Below are 22356 nucleotides of genomic sequence, written 5' to 3'. Positions count from 1 at the left end.
CTTCATCAGTACATGCTCAACGACAAGGTGGGACAAACACTACTCGGACTAGATAGGACAGCTCTAGTCGTCCTTTAAAGGACAAATAGATTTTTTTTGCACCAAATTCTCAAACTAGAATTGGCGAGTGTTTGTCCCACCGAGTCATTGAACTGCCATCCATTCAATGCCCATAGACTACAATGACCTGGATGAAAAAGACTATAGTTTAGGTTTATCAGTCTTCTCTCTCTTTCAGTCCAGGTTTGGAGAACCGAACAATATCAGTGACAATCTGGACCAAGGGCCTGATAGGCAATCCGCCATGAATAAAGGTAGAACAACACAAGTGTTCACGTTCTAAGCCGTACCAGTGAACTTTATCCAGTGGTCGGTACAGACTTACTCGTGATCTCTGACATTTTAAAGACAGAAGAAAGAAAACCTCAAATCTAATTCTGTTCGGATGAATGATTTTTGTGTTGTCAAGTAGGATTAGCTTTGATTCTTTAGAATCTCCCTCTTCTTCCTTTCCACGCTTGCGACCGAATGTGATGTTCAGTTGGCATCGTCCCTCCGAGAACCAAGTCTCCTGCTGAAGACTCACACAGGTTGCCTGCTGGACTTTCCAGGAATCACGGCAGTGCCTCCAATGGGATTTGTAGGGTAGGTCAGCAAAAACTGGGTCTTACTTTTCCTGATAACACCTCATCATACATCTTTCAGTATTTCACAGACACAACAGTTCCATACGGAAGTCCAAGGAACTAAGGGTCAAATATCAAGTCAGCTGAGCTTACCTATTACCGTATATATCCATGATATAATTTGTCATTATATCATATGACTATGGGATCAAAGTTGATCATTTTAGCAATAGCTTCAACGTCCATCCATCCATTTTCTACCGCTTATCCAAAGTCGGGTCATGGAGGCTGCAGCCTAAGCAGGGAGGCCAGACTTCCCTCAGCCCTGCTACTTCGTCAAGCTCCTCCCGGCGTAGTAACAGCTAAAATGTCACTATGCTAATACTAGCATGTCAACAATGTTAACATTAGCATGCAAAAACGAGCATAAAATAATATAAGTGTCTGCCAATGTTAAGACTAAAGAAAATGGCAAAAAATGCTACTATGCTAATGTAATGTTAGCATGCCAACAATGTTAACATACTATGTTAATGTTAGCATGTAGCATCTAACATAGTAGAGCTAAGTGTCAATGTATGTTACTAATGAAAATGTAAAAACAAGCTACGATGCTAATATTACATGCTAACACATTACACTAACTTGATTTTGATGAACACTAGTTGTTTATATAAGTTTCTACTTAGTAAGTAATAGTAACAGTTTTAGTAACAGCTAAAATGTTACTATGCTAATACTAGCATGTCAACAATGTTAACATTAGCATGCAAAAATGAACATAAAAGCATATAAGTGTCTGCCAATGTTAAGACTAAAGAAAATGGAAAAAAATGCTACTATTCTAATGTTAGGAGCAATGTTAACATGCTAATTTCAGCATGCTAATCCTTAGCATGACAGTACTGTGTTTCTATAAGTTATACTAATAAAACGGTTACTGTGCTAATGTTAGCATGCCAACAATGTTAACATACTATGTTAATGTTAGCATGAAACATCTAGCATAGTAGAGCTAAGTGTCTATGTATGTTACTAATGAAAATGTAAAAACAAGCTACAATGCTAATATTACCGTACTCGCACTAACATGCTAACACATTACACTAACTTGATTGTTGATGAACACTAGTTGTTTATATAAGTTTCTACTAAGCAAGTAATAGTAACAGTTTTAGTAACAGCTAAAATGTTACTATGCCAATGCTAGCATGTCAACAATGTTAACATTAGCATGCAAAAACGAACATAAAAGCATATAAGTGTCTGCCAATGTTAAGACTAAAGAAAATGGCAAAAAATGCTACTATGCTAATGTTAGGAGCAATGTTAACATGGTAATTTCAGCATGCTAATCCTTAGCATGACAGTACTGTGTTTCTATAAGTTATACTAATAAAACGGTTACTATGCTAATGTTAGGAGCAATGTTAACATGGTAATTTCAGCATGCTAATCCTTAGCATGACAGTAGTGTTTCTATATGTTATACTAATAAAACGGTTACTATGCTAATGTTAGCATGCAACACCTAGCATGGTAGTCTTAATTTCCTGCGTATGTTAATATTATTAAAACTGGGAAAAAATGCTACTATGCTAATATAAGCATGCTAACAATGCTAACTGCTAACACAAAGCCTTATCCAAATCCACCATAGTGAAATATAAAGTGTAAAGTAACTTCTGGTAAACTCTGGGAAGCCATGTCATTTCAAATCCATCTTTTCATCAAGATATTTTTTTGCTGTGCATGTTGCCACAGGAACGTCCAAAGAGTGCTGTGTTTCCAGCGGAAATGAGGTCTAAGATGAGCGTAGAGGAACAAAATGAACGAATCCGTCGCAACCAGAGCAGCTCTGTACGGGAAAAGAGACGCAGTCTGAATCTTCCAGGCGGCCAGTCTCCAGCGAGCTACAGAGTGGTATGAATAACCATGGGGGATCTCAATATTTCTCCAACCTTGGAGACCAAAATAAAGTTCTCACGGTGCATCATACATGTCCAGGAAATAGACTCTTGGCTCCAGACTCAATTGAAAAGCATTCTGCTGAAAGAAAACCCACGCAACTGCTTTATTATTCATGTAAATGTGTGCAGGTTCGTCGCCGGTTAACAGCTCATGAGATTGACATCAAGGATTTAGAGGCAGCAGTCCGAGGCCCGGGACTGGAGTCACCTCGCGAGGAAATTGCCCGTTTGAGACGGTTACAGGTGGAACCAGAACACTACGACCTAGACATCAGTAAAGAGGTAGGAGATGTCATTGTTATTGTCAGAAATTACACCTAAAGCAAACAAAATGTTCTAAAAGAACTGCACTGCACTGCATCTCCGGGAACATTTTTTTGCACAATTTATATTTTTTGCAACATTCACACTTTTTGTAACAATATTTACTCTTCTTATGAGAGTTCTTCCAATCCGTTCAGGACATTCAGTCGACCTATTTTTCACTTAACTTAACTTTAAACCATTCAAAGTCAGAATACACAACTCAATTAGGACATTTGTAATTCAGGTACAGTGTCCTATCATGCTTTGTGTTAACAGTTAGCATTGTTAGCATGCTTATATTAGCATAGTAGCATTTTTTCCCAGTTTTAATAATATTAATATACGCAGGAAATTAGGACTACCATGCTAGGTGTTGCATGCTAACATTAGCATAGTAACCGTTTTATTAGTATAACTTATAGAAACACAGTACTGTCATGCTAAGGATTAGCATGCTGAAATTAGCATGTTAACATTGCTCCTAACATTAGTCATTTTCTTTAGTCTTAACATTGGCAGACACTTATATGCTTTTATGTTCATTTTTGCATGCTGATGTTAACATTGTTGACATGCTAGCATTAGCATAGTAACATTTTAGCTGTTACTAAAACTGTTACTATTACTTACTAAGTAGAAACTTATATAAACAACTAGTGTTTATCAACAAGTTATTATCAAGTTAGTGTAAAGTGTTAGCATGTTAGTGCGAGCACGGTAATATTAGCATCGTAGCTTGTTTTTACATTTTCATTAGTAACATACATAGACACTTAGCTCTACTATGCTAGATGCTACATGCTAACATTAACATAGTATGTTAACATTGTTGGCATGCTAACATTAGCATAGAACCGTTTTATGAGTATAACTTATAGAAACACAGTACTGTCATGCTAAGGATTAGCATGCTGAAATTAACATGTTACATTGCTTAGTCTTAACATTGGCAGACACTTATATGCCTTTATGTTCATTTTTGCATGCTGATGTTAACATTCTTGACATGCTAGCATTAGCATAGTAACATTTTAGCTCTTACTAAAACTGTTACTATTACTTGGAAATAAGTAGAAACGTATATAAAACAACTAGTGTTAATCAACAATCAAGTTAGTGTAATGTGTTAGCATGTTAGTGCAAATACGGTAATATTAGCATCGTAGCTTGTTTTTACATTTTCATTAGTAACATACATAGACACTTAGCTCTACTATGCTAGATGCTTCATGCTAACATTAACATAGTATGTTAACATTGTTGGCATGCTAACATTAGCATAGTAGCATTCTAACGGTTTTTGTTTCAGCACATTTCAACACCATTTTTAGCACAGCGCTAGCTCTCCTTGTTATTGCTATTTGATCATATTTGTAATATCTTGAGACAAATGCAGTTGGTCTGGTACCGCAATTGTTTTGAATGACAAATAAGGAATGGTGAAGCTGAAGTCTTCCTCTGTCCCCTTAGCTGATGGCTCCCGACAAGGTTCTGATCCCAGAACGCTACCTGGACATGGAAGATGATGCCCCTCTAAGCCCAGAGGAGCAAAAGGAAAAGCGGAAGAAACTGGAGCGAATCAAGACCCTTATTGCCAAATCCAAGTAGGTTTTAGGACATAATAAGTGCACTACAAATATTGAAAAAAAATCAAAATGTCCACCTGACAAAACTAATTTCAGACTTATGTATTTGTTAGGTATATCTTTTGAGTGTTCGGTCGTTGTGTGATGAGTTTAGTGAGTCAATGCCATTAACAATACAACAGAAAAACGTCAATGAAAAAGACTATTAATATACAATAGAATTTGTGTGACAGATACATAAGCATGAATCCACCTTGTGCTCACTTTGTCAGTCTGCAAAACCTGGTTCCTGTCCTGGACGGCCCAGCAGAGGGTGGAGCACCAGGCAACTCCCAGCAGCAGCTGCAGGAGCAGGAGAAGCGCATCGAGATTTCGTGTGCTCTGGCTGCTGAGGCCTCACGTCGCAGTCGCATTCTCTCGGGTAAGGACACCCCCATCGTGTCACTTTCCCACGGACCTCCACTAAGACTATCCACAGGAAATAATGCTAAAGGCTGTTTTTGCTGTAACACAAATGCAGTAGTGTTTTGTTTATTTCTCATGATTTGCATGGGAAAAGCACCTGATTGTTGCCAGCTTTGTGTCTTGCTGTAGTTTAGACCACCACAACCATGTCCTCACACAGCCGTGATAAAGACGCACGACTGCTAAAATTAGCATTTGCTGCAAAACTGTAGTGCCTGCATATGTAGTCTGACATCCTTACAGGTGTGTTTGCATGGAAAGTCCTTTTTTGGCCATCCGACAATCATGCTGATGATTGTGTTTTGCTTTGCATTTCCTGCTTTTTACACCTCACTCTAGCCCAGTGCGTTCCCAGCCCCCCCACATCCCCAACCAGCCCGGCCCCTCCCCCATCCTCTGCTGACTCTCCCACTTCGGCCCACATCATGAATGTCTGAGTGGGACCAGGTAAGTGACCACACCCACCAATTCCCTTTTCTTCTTCCCTGTTTGCTCCCACTGCTTTGATCACTCGTGGGCACGTTTTCCCTTTCTGTCACTTTCAACAGAGATTTGGAATCTTGGAATTTTGGTAAGATTTACTTTCAGTGCATTCATTGGCAGAATATGAAATGATTATTGCTCAGATGGCAAGGTAAATGGTAATAATATCCAGACTATCCTTAAAGACGTCATTATTACGACATGCAGTAATGCCGTACATACCACAACATAGTACATAATCTTTGGCGCGTAGTGGCATGTAGTGGCTCGCTGCGGCGCCAAATTAATGTTCGCTCGGCATGTTGCCGTTATTCGGCGCCACAGCGAACCACTATTCACCAATCACATAATCTTTGGCGTAGACTGGCTCCAACTGGCGCCGGCCCAGTGGATTCTTAGCATCATTGGCACAACTTGGCTCACGCCATTGCATTCCAGTGGATTCCAATAGGCCGATTCTTTATGACATTTGGTTCCACTTTGTGGACACTTGCATCAAGCAATTGGCGCGACAAAGATTTTAAACATTTTGAAATTTTCTTGGCGGCACGGCGGTCGAGTGGTTAGCGCGCAGACCTCACAGCTAGGAGACCAGGGTTCAATTCCACCCTCGGCCATCTCTGTGTGGAGTTTGCATGTTCTCCCCGTGCATGCGTGGGTTTTCTCCGGGTACTCCGGTTTCCTCCCACATTCCAAAAGCATGCTAGGTTAATTAGCAACTCCAAATTGTCCATAGGTATGAATGTGAGTGTGAATGGTTGTTTGTCTATATGTGCCCTGTGATTGGCTGGCCACCAGTCCAGGGTGTACCCTGCCTCTCGCCCAAAGACAGCTGGGATCGGCTCCAGCACCCCCCACGACCCTCGTGAGGAAAAAGTGGTAGAAAATGAATGAAATTTTCTTGCCACCAAACGAGCCACCACGAGCCAGTTGGGAGGCAGTTTGAGCCACTGCATGCCACGAGGCACCTTATTGGTGACATTGGGCGCCACAGCAAATTTCATTGGCGCGAACTGGCACCAACTGGCGCCGGCCCAGTGGATTCTTAGCATCATTGGCACAACTTGGCTCATGCCATTGCATTCCAGTGGATTCCAAAGGCCGATTCTTTATGACATTTGGTTCCACTTTGTGGACACTTGCATCAAGCAATTGGCGCGACAAAGATTTTAAACATTTTGAAATTTTCTTGCCACCAAACTCAATTTTTGCCGCCATCACGATCCAGTTGGGAGGAAGTTTGAGCCGCTGCACGCCACTAGGCACCTTAATGGTGACATTAGGCGCCACAGCAAATTGCATTGGCGCGAACTGGCACCAACTGGCGCCGGCCCAGTGGACTCTTAGCACGACATGTTCGTCCGGTCTTGTCTCGTCGATGAAAACTCACACATGACTCGTCACATTTTAGTCACGTTTTAGCTTATCGCCGTCTCGTTTTTGTCATGGAAAAAAAGGTTTTTAACTGAAATATTTTTTACGAACATAGTCCATGAAATAACCAATTTTCATATGCTTCTTTTTTCCTCTGCAGCTCAGGCCTTGTCTGCTGTCAAATTTGATGGAGCATCTTTCTGAGGTCTGAAAACAAAGCTGTGACTTTTTTGACGGGGTTGATCCCAAGCTGCTCCCAGTAATCCCTGGTAGGAAATGGAACATCTCAGCTTCAGAGGAAGCGACGCAGACTACCACTCTGGAACAATGTTCCATGTTTTCCCGCAGCATCAAGAGAAGCAGAGCGCTGTCTTTCCGTCTTTTTATCGTAATATTTCAATATCATTTAGCTCAGGACGTCATTGTTTGTTTTTCAAGTTATTGAGCTGAGCTTGGCTTCTTGAACGGGTTGTATGGGAAGTGCTCATGGGCACTTTGGAGATTTCGCCCGTGTTTGTGGTGGTCGATTGGGTTGATTTCACGCTGTTGAGCCATGATGGTACAACGATATGAAAGCTGACTTTCTTGACCTCCCTCATCCCATCAAGTCCATTCATTCTCTTGCCTTACACGCTTCTGAAATATCACAATCATTTTAAATAAATCCATCCTCATTCCCTTTTCACAATTTTTGCATTTCCATTTTTGTGATTGATTTGACAATGCAGTGGAAAAACCAAACACAGACCCAACTAAAAAAGCTATAATTCTTTCCTTTCGGAGGCAGAAGCAAACCACAGACTTTGACTTTTTATTTTATAAAAGCAAACACTAAAATTCACATTACTGACTGTCATGATACTGTATTTATTCAAATCAAACCTATTGTAAATACTACATATAACACGGCTAATAGATATACAGTAGCCAGTGATTGTCTTACACATATATACGTATGTGGATATGTGTTTCAGAATAGGAAGCGATATTTGTGTTAATATATGGATATAATGAAATAGAAGTGACCTTAGAAGTGGAAGTCTTGCCTGTGAAGCTTGGAGGAATAAAGCAAAGATTAGTCAAATGGAAGAATATTGTGATTTTGGTTTAATCATGCAGTGCCATACGTATGTCTAAAATGATGATGCTCCGATAACAGTTTTAGACCACGATCATGCGCGAGTGACATCGGCCGAAACCGATCATATGGATTAAGTGGATTCATTTATGGTGAGGGCTATTAGCCAGGGGTGCGGTAAAAGGGGGGGAGTTCGGATAATTTCAAGGTCAGCCTGATTTGACCAGAATTCCTGGTTGCACCCCTGCCTGCTACTAGCGATTTATTAATTCGTTCATTCATTCATTTTCTCCTAATTATCCTCACGAGGGTCGCAGGGGCTCTGGAGCCTATCCCAGCTGTCTTCGGGCGAGAGGCGGGGTACACCCTGGACTGGTGGCCAGCCAATCACAGGGCACATATAGACAAACAACCATTCACACTAAACTCATCACACACTAACTTAACACTCAAAAGGTATATTATGAAACCAGCTCAACCGGATCATTCATTTATTTTCTACCGCTTATTCTCACGAGGGTCGCGGGGGGTTGCTCAAGCCTGTCCCAGCTGTCTTTGGGCAAGAGGCGGGGTACACCCTGGACTGGTGGCCAGCCAATCACAGGGCACATATAGACAAACAACCATTCACACTCACATTCATACCTATGGACAATTTGGAGTCGCCAATTAACCTAGCATGTTTTTGGAACGTGTTAGTGTTCTAACAAAGAACACTAAACTCATCACACACCAACTTAACACTCAAAAGGTATAATTATGAAACCAGCTCAACCGAATCATTTATTCATTCATTCATTCATTCTTTTCCTTATGAGGGTCGCAGGGGCTGCTGGAGCCTATCCCAGCCAATCACAGGGCACATATAGACAAACAACCATTCACACTCACATTCATACCTATGGACAATTTGGAGTGGCTAATTAACCTAGCATGTTTTTGGAATGTGGGAGGAAACCGGAGTACCCGGAGAAAACCCACGCATGCACGGGGAGAACATGCAAACTCCACACAGAGATTGTTGCCGAGGGTGGAATCAAACCTGGGTCTCCTAGCTGTGAGGCCCGCGTGCTAGCTACTAGCGATATGACATGAAAAAATGAACCATGAATTCGCCTTTATTTCGACAAAAGCATATTTTACTTACTTTTTCAAGAGAACATATATTTTTATTATTCAGAAAAAAATGTCTCATGGGTAATATAAATTAATTCATCACACAGTAGATGAAAATTTTTGCCGGCCTCGTTATACTAATTGCCATGTGCTTGCTTGTCTTTTGCCTCCAGATAGACAAGTAAACCCTTTTGTCAGTCTCAGTGGGTGGAGGCGGGGCCTCTCGCATACACACAGAGTGCAGAAGAGTGTAACGTAGTAGAAATAAATTAGCAATTTACCAAAAAGTAAAATATCAAAATCTCGCGACACCCCTAGCCGATATTAATCGGTGAGCGATCGATCGGAGCATCCCTAACGTAAAATATGTTAGCATTTTTTCAAACCATCATGATTGGACATAGCCATGACTGACAAGGGGGATTGGAAATTCCACAATTTGTGGTGTTGAATAAAACTTGGAATTCAATTGGAATTGATTGGAAACTTATTAAGCCCGATGTAAATTGTCATAAAACCTTTTAAATAAATATGTAGCTGTTTGTTTTGGAATTGATTTCTGTATACTATGGCACTTATTTCTTGTAAGTTTATAGCTTTAACCGAGCATCTGGAAGTCAGTCTCACTTTTTTTTTGTTGAAATTCTTGAATGAGGATGTATGACATTTCATATGGAATATTCATTTTATACTTTGCAGCCGTGTCAGTGATAAATAATAAATGAGGACACAAGATCATTCATCTTACACCAGGGGTCTCAAACTCAATTTACCTGTGGGCCGCATCAGGTTTTCCAAAAAAAACAAAAAACACATTTATTAAAAACAGAAAAATGAAAAAGAAAATCAATCAATCAGTAATAAATAAATAAATAAATATAATAATAATAATAAAAGGGCAAATAATAAAAACTTAAGAAACCACATATAGTTGGTGGGTAGACAAATGATTTTTTTCAGATTAAAATGAACAAAGCATTATTAGAGCCCTGTAGACATGACAAAACACGACTATAGTCACATTTATACTCTTTTTATTTACAACATATTGCGCAACTGCAGGGTCTTGAGACACATGCTAACTCGCAAACTAGAGAGCTAGCGACCTAAACGGTAGCCTTCAAGTTATTTCCTTAAAAACTTAAAAAGCCAAAAACTTACCACTTCCACACGGATAGGGAGGATAGCTATTAACAGTTATTTAACCTTTAACATGAACATTAATCAAACGTAATAATTTTTTCTGGGTACATGATACCATACAGCATCCATATCAAACTTGCGCGGGCCGCAATAACATTAAACTTTCATATCAAGGCGGGGGGCCTCAAACTAGTGTCCTGCGGGCCACATTTGGCCCGCGGGCCCCTGTCTTACACCAATTTGTCAACATGACACCGCTTTTTAGACACACACCGGTTTGTCATCATGCGCATCATCATGTTTGTTTGTTTGTTTTTTTTGCTCACGCACGTCAATGTTCAAGTGACCTGTCTTCTTTTAAAATACGCTATTAGCACTTCAAGCTCATTCTCACTAAGCAAAAACAAAAACCTTATTTACAGATGACTATTTTTTTCTTTTTCAGTTTGATAAAAAAGGGAATTGATTCAAAGTGGTACAGTACAATACTTACAGTATATTTTTACACGCATGGAAGAATGACGACCATGCACTTTGTATGCTCAATTACAAAACTTTTACTTTAAGTGTTTTGTTTTTTTTAATTGAACATAGATATTTTTGGAATGAAATGGACTCTTGACATGTTCGGAAATGGTTTTCAATATTTGATACTCGATGTAGCAATCCTGGCTGAAAATAAATTGTATTTTGTCCAAATTATTCAGCAATTCTTGGCCCGTTGGTGGGAATGTCTGCTTCGGTTACGTTGTCCTTCTATCACTTTGAACCATTTTTTGTGGGGGGGGAATGGACTTGTTGAACTATGCAAATGATCCAACAGAGACAATAATATGCTTGCTTTGAGAAAACATTGCAATAAAGTGAATGTAAACAAATTTCTGCAGATGCTTTGGAACTCCCCACAGTGTTTTGTATCAGCAAATGTTTTTGCTTTGGAATGCTTTTCACTTCATCCACTTGCTAATGAGGGATTTCACTGCCAAATATCCTCAGACTACTGAGTGAAGTGTTATGCTGAGAAAATCACGTGTGGTCACAATGATGATGATGATGATGATGTTCTTCATTCTTTGTTCAACCAAGTTGTTTGTATGAATAAAGAATAAAACACATGTACTATTTCTTCTTTCTATAGCAAGGGCATCAAACAGTTGTGGTTACCGTCAGGTTGCCATCTGTGCCTGTGTAAGGTACATAAAAGATAAGGTAACATGGTTTTAAAAAAAATATTTAAAATGCATAAATATGGTTAGAGCATTTAAGAGTAATAATAGTTCATGTCATACATATAAAATTCAGTTGTAAGAGAAAAAAAGACACCCTACTATTTTTTTTATATGTTTGTTTCTAAAATAACCAAATCTCCATTGTTGGCGTTTGGGTGTAATGCCGCAAGGTCCACTAGGGGGTGCTAGCAGCGATGGTGGTATAGAGTAGGTGACAAAACGACAGAGGAAGAATAAATCCGGAGGGTGAATATACGTGAAGTTATTGTAGATTGTCTTCCTTATTCTGTACCACAGGTTAGTACAAAGTAGAGATAATTTATATTTTAACGGCTGTAAGAGTTTAGAAAGTTGCTAGAGTAAACAGCTGACTGCCAAATGTTTGTTACAAAATGTTTTGTAGAGCATTTGAACATAAGCGAAATGGCTAATGCTAGCCAGCTTTAATGTACAGTAATGTACATGAAGCAGGCTAACTGAAAAATGTGAAATGTGTCTGGAAGCAAATTGGTAATTGTTTATGTAATCATCTTATAATATCTAAAGTGTTGTTATTTTTGAGAAGAAGAATAAATCCTGAGGGTGAATATCCGTCAAGTAATTGTGGATTGTCTTTCTTATTCTGTACCACAGGATTTTCAAGGTATACAACCCCTCCAGGTGGTGGAGGGGCAACACCTGCGAAACCATTAGGTTCCTTGAACTTAAGTAAAACTAAAATCATGCTGTTTGGTAACAGCAGAAAGGACACGCACCAGCAAATACAAAAAGACGGTGTGGACATTGAAAGGGTGAATGAAAATACATTTCTGGGGATCACAATAGATGAAAATATGAGCTGGAAGCCTCATATTACAAATATACAACATAAGGTGGCCAGAAATATTTCAGTATTGAACAAAGCAAAATTTGTTCTCAATCAGAAATCACTCCACACTCTTTATTGCTCTCTGGTTCTACCATATCTTACTTATTGTGTGGAAATATGGGCTAATAACTATAAAAGCAATCTTCACTCGCTAAATGTACTGCAAAAAAGGCCAGTAAGGATAATTCAGAGAACATACTAACTCCTTATTTCTAAAATCACAAATACTTCAACTTGCTGATATAGTTCATCTTCAAACAGCTAAAATAATGCATAAGGCTAAAAATAACCAATTAGCTAAAAATGTCATCCAATACTTCTCTACAAGAGAGGAGAAATATGATCTCAGGGAAGAAGTACATTTGAAACACTTCTATGCTAGGACTACGTTATGCTAGCCATAGCATTTCAGTATGTGGAATCAAACTATGGAATGGATTGAGTAAGGAAATCAAACAATGCACAACGATGAGCCAATTCAAGAAACAATACAAGCAGTTGATGTTTGCTAAATCCAAGGATGAAGAGTCTTGAACCAGTCATGATGTGCTATATATATCACTATATTGACACTTACTATGGTACCCATTATGGCTTTGGATGCTCATATCACCTTGTACTTTGGTACGAGGTACATTATAAAAAAAAAAAACCTGTTTTATGGAAAGCAGGAAGTGAACAAATGTAACAGTTACTGATTGTAAAAGTACCAGATGGAGGGGTAGGATTTAATAAGCTTTGCTTCTTCCTACTCCTTTTGGACATGTGGAACTGGGAACTGATTATGTGATGCACTCAATTGTAATCTGATGCATGTTCATATGAAATAAAACCATTACCATTACTGTATTAGAAAGCAGGCTTTGTTCGTGGTTAGGAAGCACTTTGGGCGTGTGACCAAAATCATAGCGGAGTGGGTGTGCCTGGAGGCTGGCCGTGCGTGGAATAAATGAAAACCAAGGTAATACAGCTGGAATAAGTGCAGATTTTGGAAGATCTTGAAAGTTTTCTGTGCTGGCTATTGGGTGTAGCTGCTCTATAAGAGTCCACAACTCAAAATTAGCATAATAGGTGCCCTTTAACTCTACAATCCTTGGTTTAAACCCTATATACAGTTTATACTACATGCTACAGGATCCCTGGTGGGGGGGGCACAACAGTAATTGGACATTTCACCTTTTTATACAAAAAAACCTTAAACTGTGTTATGGAAAGCAGGAAGTGAACAAATGTAACAGTTACTGATTGTAAAAGTACCAGATGGATTTACGCCAATAAAACATCATTAACATAACAGTCATGCATCTGCATGATTTCTAGCAAATGGATTTCCCCACCAGTGGTTTCCCACCGCCACCAGAAGTCGATTCCCCCATCAAGCACTCAACCACAAACATGGCAAGTTTCCCCGTCAACACAGATTCGTTTCCCCGTCAAAATTTATATCTATCGAATAGTAGGCTTTTGAGTAATAAGGAACATTTTTAGTAATACGCTAAGTAGGTAAGTAAAGTATCATATCACCTCGTACTTCGGTATGAGGTACATTATTAAAAAAAAAAAAAAAACAACTTAAACTGAGAGTCTGGGAGTCATAAAAACTGACCTTAACTGAGGCCTTCGGTTCTTTGGATGTTGTTGTGGGGTCTTTTGTAACCTCTTTGGTGAGTCATTGCTGCGCTCTTAGGGTCATTTTGGTTGGCTGGCCATTCATTGAAAGGTTCACCGCTGTTCTATGGTTTCACTATTTGTGGATAATGGCTCTCACTATGGTTTGCCAGAGTCCCAAATCTTTGTAACTGTTTTAATAGTGGGTATCTCTTTTTCACACAGGCAAATAAAATGATACAGTGGCCAAAATCCAACCCCAGGGCCTTGAGTTTGACACCTGAGATCTAGCGCCTTTATTGTTTTATGAAGATTAATAGTAATAGTAACAACATTACGCTCTGTATTTATTGCGGGGATCCTCCACGTGGCTGGTCTAGTTAATGTTCACCTCAAACACTGACGCCATCAACGTTCAAAGGTCAGGCTGACAAGAAAGGAAGTTCTTGAAGAAGGAAAGAAGGAAAAGTTCCCAAGAATCATCATGGTTGCTATTGCTAGTAAGTATTCCCAGTGTGTTTTTTTTTCTTGTGTACTTCCCGAGTACACAAATGTCTACTTTTGGCTTATACCAGTGAACAATTATCTGTTTTAGTTGTGGCCGCATTAACTCTTCATTTCATGTAACATACGCTACAGAAATATTGAACAATATTTTATGGTGGTTCAACTATGTTGGATGAATTGTTGTGCTTGTTGTGTGTAGTGTAGTGCTTCACATAGTGGAACTCTGTGGAGTTGGTGTGCAATCAGAAAATGAGCTAGCTAACAATGGAGGTCATGGTAAATACCTAGTTTGATGCTATAGCGCTCACAAAAAAACTAGCACCTAGCAAGAGGGCCTCAGGTTTAGAAAGTGCCAAGGTTGTCCTATAACCTCCCTGCATCATGCCATGTGTATATTTGCCTTTAGACATGAGTAAATTAGCTTAAATGCTAACATGCTAACGCCTACCATGCTAGCACCTAGCAAGACAGCCTCAGGTCCCGAAAAGTTTGAGGCAGTCTCATTGTGTCCCCACATCATACCAAGTGTGTATTTGCCTTTAGACATGAGTAAATTAGCCTAAATGCTAACATGCTAACAGGCATTATACTAGCTCCTACAAGAGAGCCTCACGTTTGGAAACTGCCAAGGTTGTCCGATAACTTCCCTGAATCATGCCATGTGTGTATTTACCTTTACAGATGAGTAAATTCACTTAAATGCTAACATGCTAACAGTCATCATGCTAGCTCCTACAAGAGAGCCTCAAGTTTAGAAACTGCCAAGGTTGTCCAATAACTTCCCTGCATCATGCCATGTGTGTATTTGCCTTTATAGATGAGTAAATTAGCTTAAATGCTAACATGCTAACAGTCATCATGCTAGCTCTTACAAGAGAGCCTCAAGTTAGGAAACTGCCAAGGTTGTCCGATAACTTCCCTGCATCATGTCATGTGTGTATTTGCCTTTACAGATGAGTAAATTAGCTTAAATGCTAACATGCTAACAGTCATCATGCTAGCTCCTACAAGAGAACCTCAAGTTTGGAAACTGCCAAGGTTGTCCGATAACTTCCCTGCATCATGCCATGTGTGTATTTGCCTTTATAGATGAGTAAATTAGCTTAAATGCGAACATGCTAACAGTCATCATGCTAGCTCCTACAAGAGAACCTCAAGTTTGGAAACTGCCAAGGTTGTCCGATAACTTCCCTGCATCATGCCATGTGTGTATTTGCCTTTATAGATGAGTAAATTAGCTTAAATGCTAACATGCTAACAGTCATCATGCTAGCGCCTACAAGAGAGCCTCAAGTTTGGAAACTGCCAAGGTTGTCCGATAACTTCCCTGCATCATGCGATGTGTGTATTTGCCTTTATAGATGAGTAAATTAGCTTAAATGCTAACATGCTAACAGTCATCATGCTAGCTCCTACAAGAGAACCTCAAGTTTGGAAACTGCCAAGGTTGTCCGATAACTTCCCTGCATCATGTCATGTGTGTATTTGCCTTTACAGATGAGTAAATTAACTTAAATGCTAACATGCTAACAGTCATCATGCTAGCTCCTACAAGAGAACCTCAAGTTTGGAAACTGCCAAGGTTGTCCGATAACTTCCCTGCATCATGCCATGTGTGTATTTGCCTTTATAGATGAGTAAATTAGCTTAAATGCGAACATGCTAACAGTCATCATGCTAGCTCCTACAAGAGAACCTCAAGTTTGGAAACTGCCAAGGTTGTCCGATAACTTCCCTGCATCATGCCATGTGTGTATTTGCCTTTATAGATGAGTAAATTAGCTTAAATGCTAACATGCTAACAGTCATCATGCTAGCGCCTACAAGAGAGCCTCAAGTTTGGAAACTGCCAAGGTTGTCCGATAACTTCCCTGCATCATGCGATGTGTGTATTTGCCTTTATAGATGAGTAAATTAGCTTAAATGCTAACATGCTAACAGTCATCATGCTAGCTCCTACAAGAGAACCTCAAGTTTGGAAACTGCCAAGGTTGTCCGATAACTTCCCTGCATCATGCCATGTGTGTATTTTCCTTTACAGATGAGTAAATTAGCTTAAATGCTAACATGCTAACAGTCATCATGCTAGCTCCTACAAGAGAACCTCAAGTTTGGAAACTGCCAAGGTTGTCCAATAACTTCCCTGCATCATGCCATGTGTGTATTTGCCTTTATAGATGAGTAAATTAGCTTAAATGCTAACATGCTAACAGTCATCATGCTAGCTCCTACAAGAGAGCCTCAAGTTTAGAAACTGCCAAGGTTGTCCAATAACTTCCCTGCATCATGCCATGTGTGTATTATGCTTTAGACATGAGTAAATTCACTTAAATGCTAACATGCTAACAGTCATCATGCTAGCTCCTACAAGAGAGCCTCAAGTTTAGAAACTGCCAAGGTTGTCCTATAACCTCCCTGCATCGTGCCATGTGTGTATTATCCTTTAGACATGAGTAAATTAGCTTAAATGCTAACATGCTAGCGACATAGTTATTATTATTGATATTACCATTGTTGAACCAAAGAACTGAGTAACTGGTGTAGTGACACCTACCACGTAATACAAGGGAAAGATGCATGCAGAGCTCCTATCAAATGCACTTCCGCCATTATGTGTTTGTTTTCACGGCTTAAAGCTGCAGTAAACATGAAACATGGAACATGTTTTAATGTTTTATTTCTTCTCTTTATATTTGTTTTCCAGATATCGGAATTGGTCTGGTGGGATTTGGTTTATTTTTTCTACTCTTTGGTGTTCTGCTGTACTTTGACTCAGTCTTACTGGCCTTTGGGAATGTAAGTAGTCTGACACATCATTGCGTTATTATTAGGGTACTAAACATGCACAAAATCACACCAAAATTTGCATAAGGGTGCCAACATCCGGCTGGCATTATATCCAGGAAGTATGGTAATGGTAATGGTAATGGTAATGGTAATGGTAATGGTAATGGTAATGGTAATGGTAATGGTAATGGTTTTTTTTCATTTGAACATGCATCAGATTACAATTGAGTGCATCCCATAATCAGTTCCCAGTTCCACATGTCCAAAAGGAGTAGGAAGAAGCAAAGCTTATTAAATCCTACCCCTCCATCTGGTACTTTTACAATCAGTAACTGTTACATTTGTTCACTTCCTGCTTTCCATAATACAGTTTTAGTATTCATCCGCTCATCCGCGTAAAATTATTTTGAAAAAAAGTAATTTTGAACAAGTTGCATACACTTCCTGTCGCTACTTGAAACTTACTGTAATATTTTACCCCGCTTTTCTCCATGCAGATGCTGTTTTTGACAGGGTTAACATCCATCATTGGCTTCAGGAGGACTTCTTACTTCTTCTTCCAAAGACACAAGTTGAAAGGCTCTTTCTTCTTCATGGGAGGTGTGTCACTGGTGCTGTGCCGTTGGCCAATCATTGGTATGCTGGTGGAGAGTTACGGCTTCATCCTTTTGTTCAGGTAAAGAAGGTACTGATGAGAACATGTTTGCACGTCATTAAGAAAATTAAATTAAATTAAATTAAATTAAATTAAATTAAATTAAATTAAATTAAATTAAATTAAATTAAATTAAATTAAATTAAATTAAATTAAATTAAATTAAATTTACTGAAGTTGTCACACTTTTACATAATTTGTTCATTATTTACTTTAGTTCAGGTAAAGAAGGTACTGATGAGAACATTGCACGTCATTAAGAAAATTAAATTAAATTAAATTAAATTAAATTAAATTAAATTAAATTAAATTAAATTAAATTAAATTAAATTAAATTAAATTAAATTAAATTAAATTAAATTAAATTAAATTAAATTTACTGAAGTTGTCACACTTCTACATAATTTGTTCATTATTTACTTTAGCTCAGGTAAAGAAGGTACTGATGAGAACATTGCATGTCATTAAATTAAATTAAATTAAATTAAATTAAATTAAATTAAATTAAATTAAATTAAATTAAATTAAATTAAATTAAATTAAATTAAATTAAATTAAATTAAATTAAATTAAATTAAATTAAATTAAATTAAATTAAATTAAATTAAATTAAATTAAATTAAAATACTGAAGTTGTCACACTTTTACATAATTTGTTCACTATGTACTTTAGAATGAGTTTTGTTGATTAGTTGTTGTTTTTTTCGGGGGTTAAATCTAGTAATTTAAAAATGTGTGTCTGCACAACTTGGCAAACATTTCTGTGTAGGTCTTTCTTTCCAACCGCCATAAGATTTGTGCTGTCAGCTGTAAATATCCCGTTCCTCAATGCGGTAAGAGTGTTTTTGCCCAAAAGGCTTCTTCTCACATTTGCTACACTTTTCAGTCTCAGAGGTCATAGTGATTCCATGTGTTTCATTCTTTACAGATTTTGCAGAGTCACTCCAGTGTGGTCTGAGATTCCAACCCAGATCTTTCAGATCCACGCATGCTATAACCACAAGCCACTAATTAAATGTTATTTATTATTACTTTTTGTTCACTTTGTTTGATTTTTTTTTGTTAGACAAATGTTTCAAATCAGTTTTTGTCACCAACTATCACACAAACTTCCCAGTTGTTGGCTGTACCGGGCATTTAACCTGTATGGCCTCACCTTTTATACCTTATACCTTCATAGACCAGATAAAGAGTGTGTCCCATCTACTAGTCCTTGAGCATGAACTGATGACGCCTGCTAGGATGAGAGACCAAACATGTTCTAAGAAAACTTGAACGATCCAGTTGTGATAGATTCAATTCCCTAAGAATACAATGACCTGGATGAATAAGAATATTGGTAATGGTAATGGTAATGGTAATGGTTTTATTTCATTTGAACATGCATCAGATTACAATTGAGTGCATCCCATAATCAATTCACAGTTCCACATGTCCAAAAAGAGTAGGAAGAAGCAAAGCTTATTAAATCCTACCCCTCCATCTGGTACTTTTACAATCAGTAACTGTTACATTTGTTCACTTCCTGCTTTCCATAATAAAGTTTAAGTTTAAAAAAAAATTATTAATAATGTACGTCATACCGAAGTACAAGGTGATATGAGCATCCAATGCCATAATGGGTACCATAGTAAGTGTCAATATAGTGATATATATAGCACATCATGACTGGTTCAAGACTCTTCATCCTTGTATTTAGCAAACATCAACTGCTTGTATTGTTTCTTGAATTGGCTCATCGTTGTGCATTGTTTGATTTCCTTACTCAATCCATTCCATAGTTTGATTCCACATACTGAAATGCTATGGCTAGCATAACGTAGTCCTAGCATAGAAGTGTTTCAAATGTACTTCTTCCCTGAGATCATATTTCTCCTCTCTTGTAGAGAAGTATTGGATGACATTTTAGCTAATTGGTTATTTTTAGCCTTATGCATTATTTTAGCTGTTTGAAGATGAACTATATCAGCAAGTTGAAGTATTTGTGATTTTAGAAATAAGGAGTTGGTATGTTCTCTGTAGGCGGCATTATGAATTATCCTTACTGACCTTTTTTGCAGTACATTTAGCGAGTGAAGATTGCTTTTATAGTTATTAGCCCATATTTCCACACAATAAGTAAGATATGGTAGAACCAGAGAGCAATAAAGAGTGTGGAGTGATTTCTGATTGAGAACAAATTTTGCTTTGTTCAATACTGAAATATTTCTGGCCACCTTATGTTGTATATTTGTAATATGAGGTTTCCAGCTCATATTTTCATCTATTGTGATCCCCAGAAATGTATTTTTGTTCACCCATCTATTTGTATTTGCTGGTGCGTGTTCTGATTTTAGTTTTACTTAGGTTCAAGGACAAGGATATTGACAGGCTTGTCACTTGGGGAGACAATTTGTGACAATGAAAACACATTATGTAGATGGTAATGGCTTCATTTATTGTGAACATGCATATGAGTTACATTGGAATACCTCAATTCGTACAATTCACAGTTCCACATGCCCAAAAAGATGTAGGACGAAACAATTTTACATACATTTCTTCACTTCCTGTATTCCTAATGTACTCTTTGCCGGTTTTAAAAGCAGGAAAATGATAAGGCAGCGGAATGTGGTACAATAGAAGTCAAGGTTGATAATTACTGTAAATAAATATATAGAACAGTCATAATAAATACATAATAACAACTGATGAACGGGTTAATAATTGACAAAAACATAGTTGGATGATGAGTGAGTATGGACAATGTACTTACAGAGAAATGAAGAGTAGTAGTAAGTGCAAGAGTGGTGAGACCATTGGTGTTTTTGAGCTATGGACCGTAAGGACAATTGCCCGTGGCGGCATCCTCTATATATAACAATAAGAAGAAATAAAAATAAAATCCTATTCATTAGTGTTCTGCGTATATTTAGTCTTTTTTTCATTTTTAATTTGTACAAAATGTGAAGTCACTTTTTTCCAGCTTTTGCTCTGTTACAGTTATGTCAGCTTAAGTTGCTGCTTACTTAGCCATGTTTATAAAATGATTTCAAATATTAATGTTCATCTTCACACTAGTGTTAATATGAGGAAAATTCTCCTCTTTCCTGAACTAGATAAAGTGCTTAAAATCCTCCTGGGTGATTGTTATTATTACTTAACAAGTCAATCATCTCCACGCTTTGTCTGGAATTGGTACAAACATGAAGCTTAAACTTACACGTAAACTAGTTTGCCGATGTAATAAACTCACATCTTTGTCATGAAAAGTGCCACATTTAGTTTTTATTATTTTTTTTATTTAACTCGACCTTGAACTCTTCTTGCGGCATGCCAACAAGTTTATGCTAGCTCCGGTAACATGGAATAGTTCATTGCATGAAAAGGGACGGGCAGCGGTCGAAACACTTACAAACAATTACACAATTTTTTTTCAGCACATGACTTACAACTGAAACAGTAGTATGTACTTTAATTAAAGGGAAAAAACAGTTTGGGGGCCCCTGGCAATTTTTTGGGACCCCAGGTAATTGCCTGTGTTTGTGTAATGGTAGCTTCCGCCCATGTTTGCCCATCAAATCAGGATATGTGTAAGCTATATATGTGTGGCGCCCTCTTCAGGCTGGATACGCGCACTCCCAAGAGACAACCACATCACGACGTGGATCAAACCAAAGCCAATCGTGAGGCGGGTGAGTTCACAGCTGGACCTCAGGTTAATTACAAGGTAAAAAAAGCTAAATTACGATCGTAATGGCTCAAAAATAAAACACATGTCATTCTTAATATTATATTCTATTCGTAATATCGCAGTCCAAGAGTTTCAAACATGTATTATTTCACTACAAACATGTAAAATAATAAATAGTGAGTCAACATGAGTTGGTTCAGCCTTAACTGCTTGTTGAGTGATTTGGGGATGACATTAATTGCCGTTTGTGTTAACAAAACACGGACAAGAGAAAGTCAAAATGGTTAATCGGGTTCACAGTTTAGAAAGAATAGAAATGAAGAAATTAAGAAACGAGTGGGAGCTAAGAGGTAAGTAGCCACATCATCACTCGATGTATCCCATACTATTGAATGCATGTCGCCCAATAAGCTAACACTACTTGGTGGCTACATAATGCCAACTATTGTTCATTTGTTTTCTTGGCTGAGAGTTTTAATTGTGTAAATAATATACTATATTTAAAATGCAATTTATGGGGAGATTGTGCGTCTTTTACTGTCACATAGATCACCACAGAAATGACTTTGGACACCTGATACTGTATTTATGTGTAAATATCTGACGTCATTTGATTATTTATGTGTATGTGTGATGCTACAATTAATACTTGTGTCCATTAGGCTGGATTGCAAGGTTTCTGTTTAGCAGAGGAGCAAGAAAGGTAGCACCTAACTTTGTTTTACTGAGGAATGAGGACACAATAATGGGGAAAATAGCCCTAGAATGTGGCTCAGAGAGGCCTATTTACACTTATATTTGGTTCTGATAGATAATAGACAGACATATAATAGTTGTGGGATGTAGGGTTTAGGATTTGTGCAATGCAAAACATAATTTACC

General features: G+C 38.1%; 2 protein-coding genes across 17 annotated transcripts in view; both read left to right on the top strand.

Moving 5' to 3' along the window:
* plekha6 (pleckstrin homology domain containing, family A member 6) overlaps positions 1 to 8680 on the top strand; it is a 54625-nt gene extending 45945 nt beyond the window's left edge. For 14 of the 15 annotated variants that reach the window (XM_078798761.1, XM_078798749.1, XM_078798758.1 and 11 more), the window contains 9 exons: positions 239 to 314; positions 542 to 645; positions 2391 to 2549; positions 2726 to 2878; positions 4373 to 4506; positions 4761 to 4909; positions 5293 to 5400; positions 6971 to 8344; positions 8640 to 8680. In XM_078798761.1, the coding sequence (XP_078654887.1) occupies positions 239 to 314; positions 542 to 645; positions 2391 to 2549; positions 2726 to 2878; positions 4373 to 4506; positions 4761 to 4909; positions 5293 to 5390 (873 nt within the window). In that variant the 3' untranslated portion in view covers positions 5391 to 5400; positions 6971 to 8344; positions 8640 to 8680. The remainder of the gene's footprint in view (positions 1 to 238; positions 315 to 541; positions 646 to 2390; positions 2550 to 2725; positions 2879 to 4372; positions 4507 to 4760; positions 4910 to 5292; positions 5401 to 6970; positions 8345 to 8639) is intronic. The other variant, XM_078798748.1, reaches the window with a different exon arrangement.
* Positions 8681 to 14260: 5580 nt separating this feature from the next.
* On the top strand, positions 14261 to 18970 carry golt1a (golgi transport 1A). Of its 2 annotated transcripts, XM_058055692.2 has the most exons (5): positions 14261 to 14352; positions 17064 to 17155; positions 17644 to 17822; positions 18571 to 18634; positions 18730 to 18828. In XM_058055692.2, exons 1-5 carry the CDS (start codon positions 14337 to 14339, stop codon positions 18757 to 18759), a joined length of 381 nt encoding a protein of 126 aa, XP_057911675.2. In that variant the 5' UTR covers positions 14261 to 14336; the 3' UTR covers positions 18760 to 18828. The 2 variants fall into 2 exon arrangements, with proteins under 2 accessions (XP_057911675.2, XP_057911673.2); XM_058055690.2 differs by having other exon boundaries at positions 18571 to 18970.
* Positions 18971 to 22356: the final 3386 nt, after the last annotated feature.

The sequence above is a fragment of the Doryrhamphus excisus genome, linkage group LG18 (assembly GCF_037039965.1).
Source record: "Doryrhamphus excisus strain RoL-2023G ecotype Guam linkage group LG18, RoL_Dexc_Guam_v1.1, whole genome shotgun sequence".
Taxonomy (NCBI): Eukaryota; Metazoa; Chordata; class Actinopteri; order Syngnathiformes; family Syngnathidae; genus Doryrhamphus; species Doryrhamphus excisus.
This window is presented reverse-complemented; position numbering and strand designations above follow the sequence as displayed.

Bases quoted from the DNA above. Each gene is read 5' to 3' on its own strand.
- golt1a (XM_058055690.2), top strand. The intron at 17,156-17,643 runs GTAAGTAGTCTG...TTCTCCATGCAG, and splicing joins TCTTACTGGCCTTTGGGAAT to ATGCTGTTTTTGACAGGGTT. The intron at 17,823-18,570 runs GTAAAGAAGGTA...ATTTCTGTGTAG, and splicing joins GGCTTCATCCTTTTGTTCAG to GTCTTTCTTTCCAACCGCCA.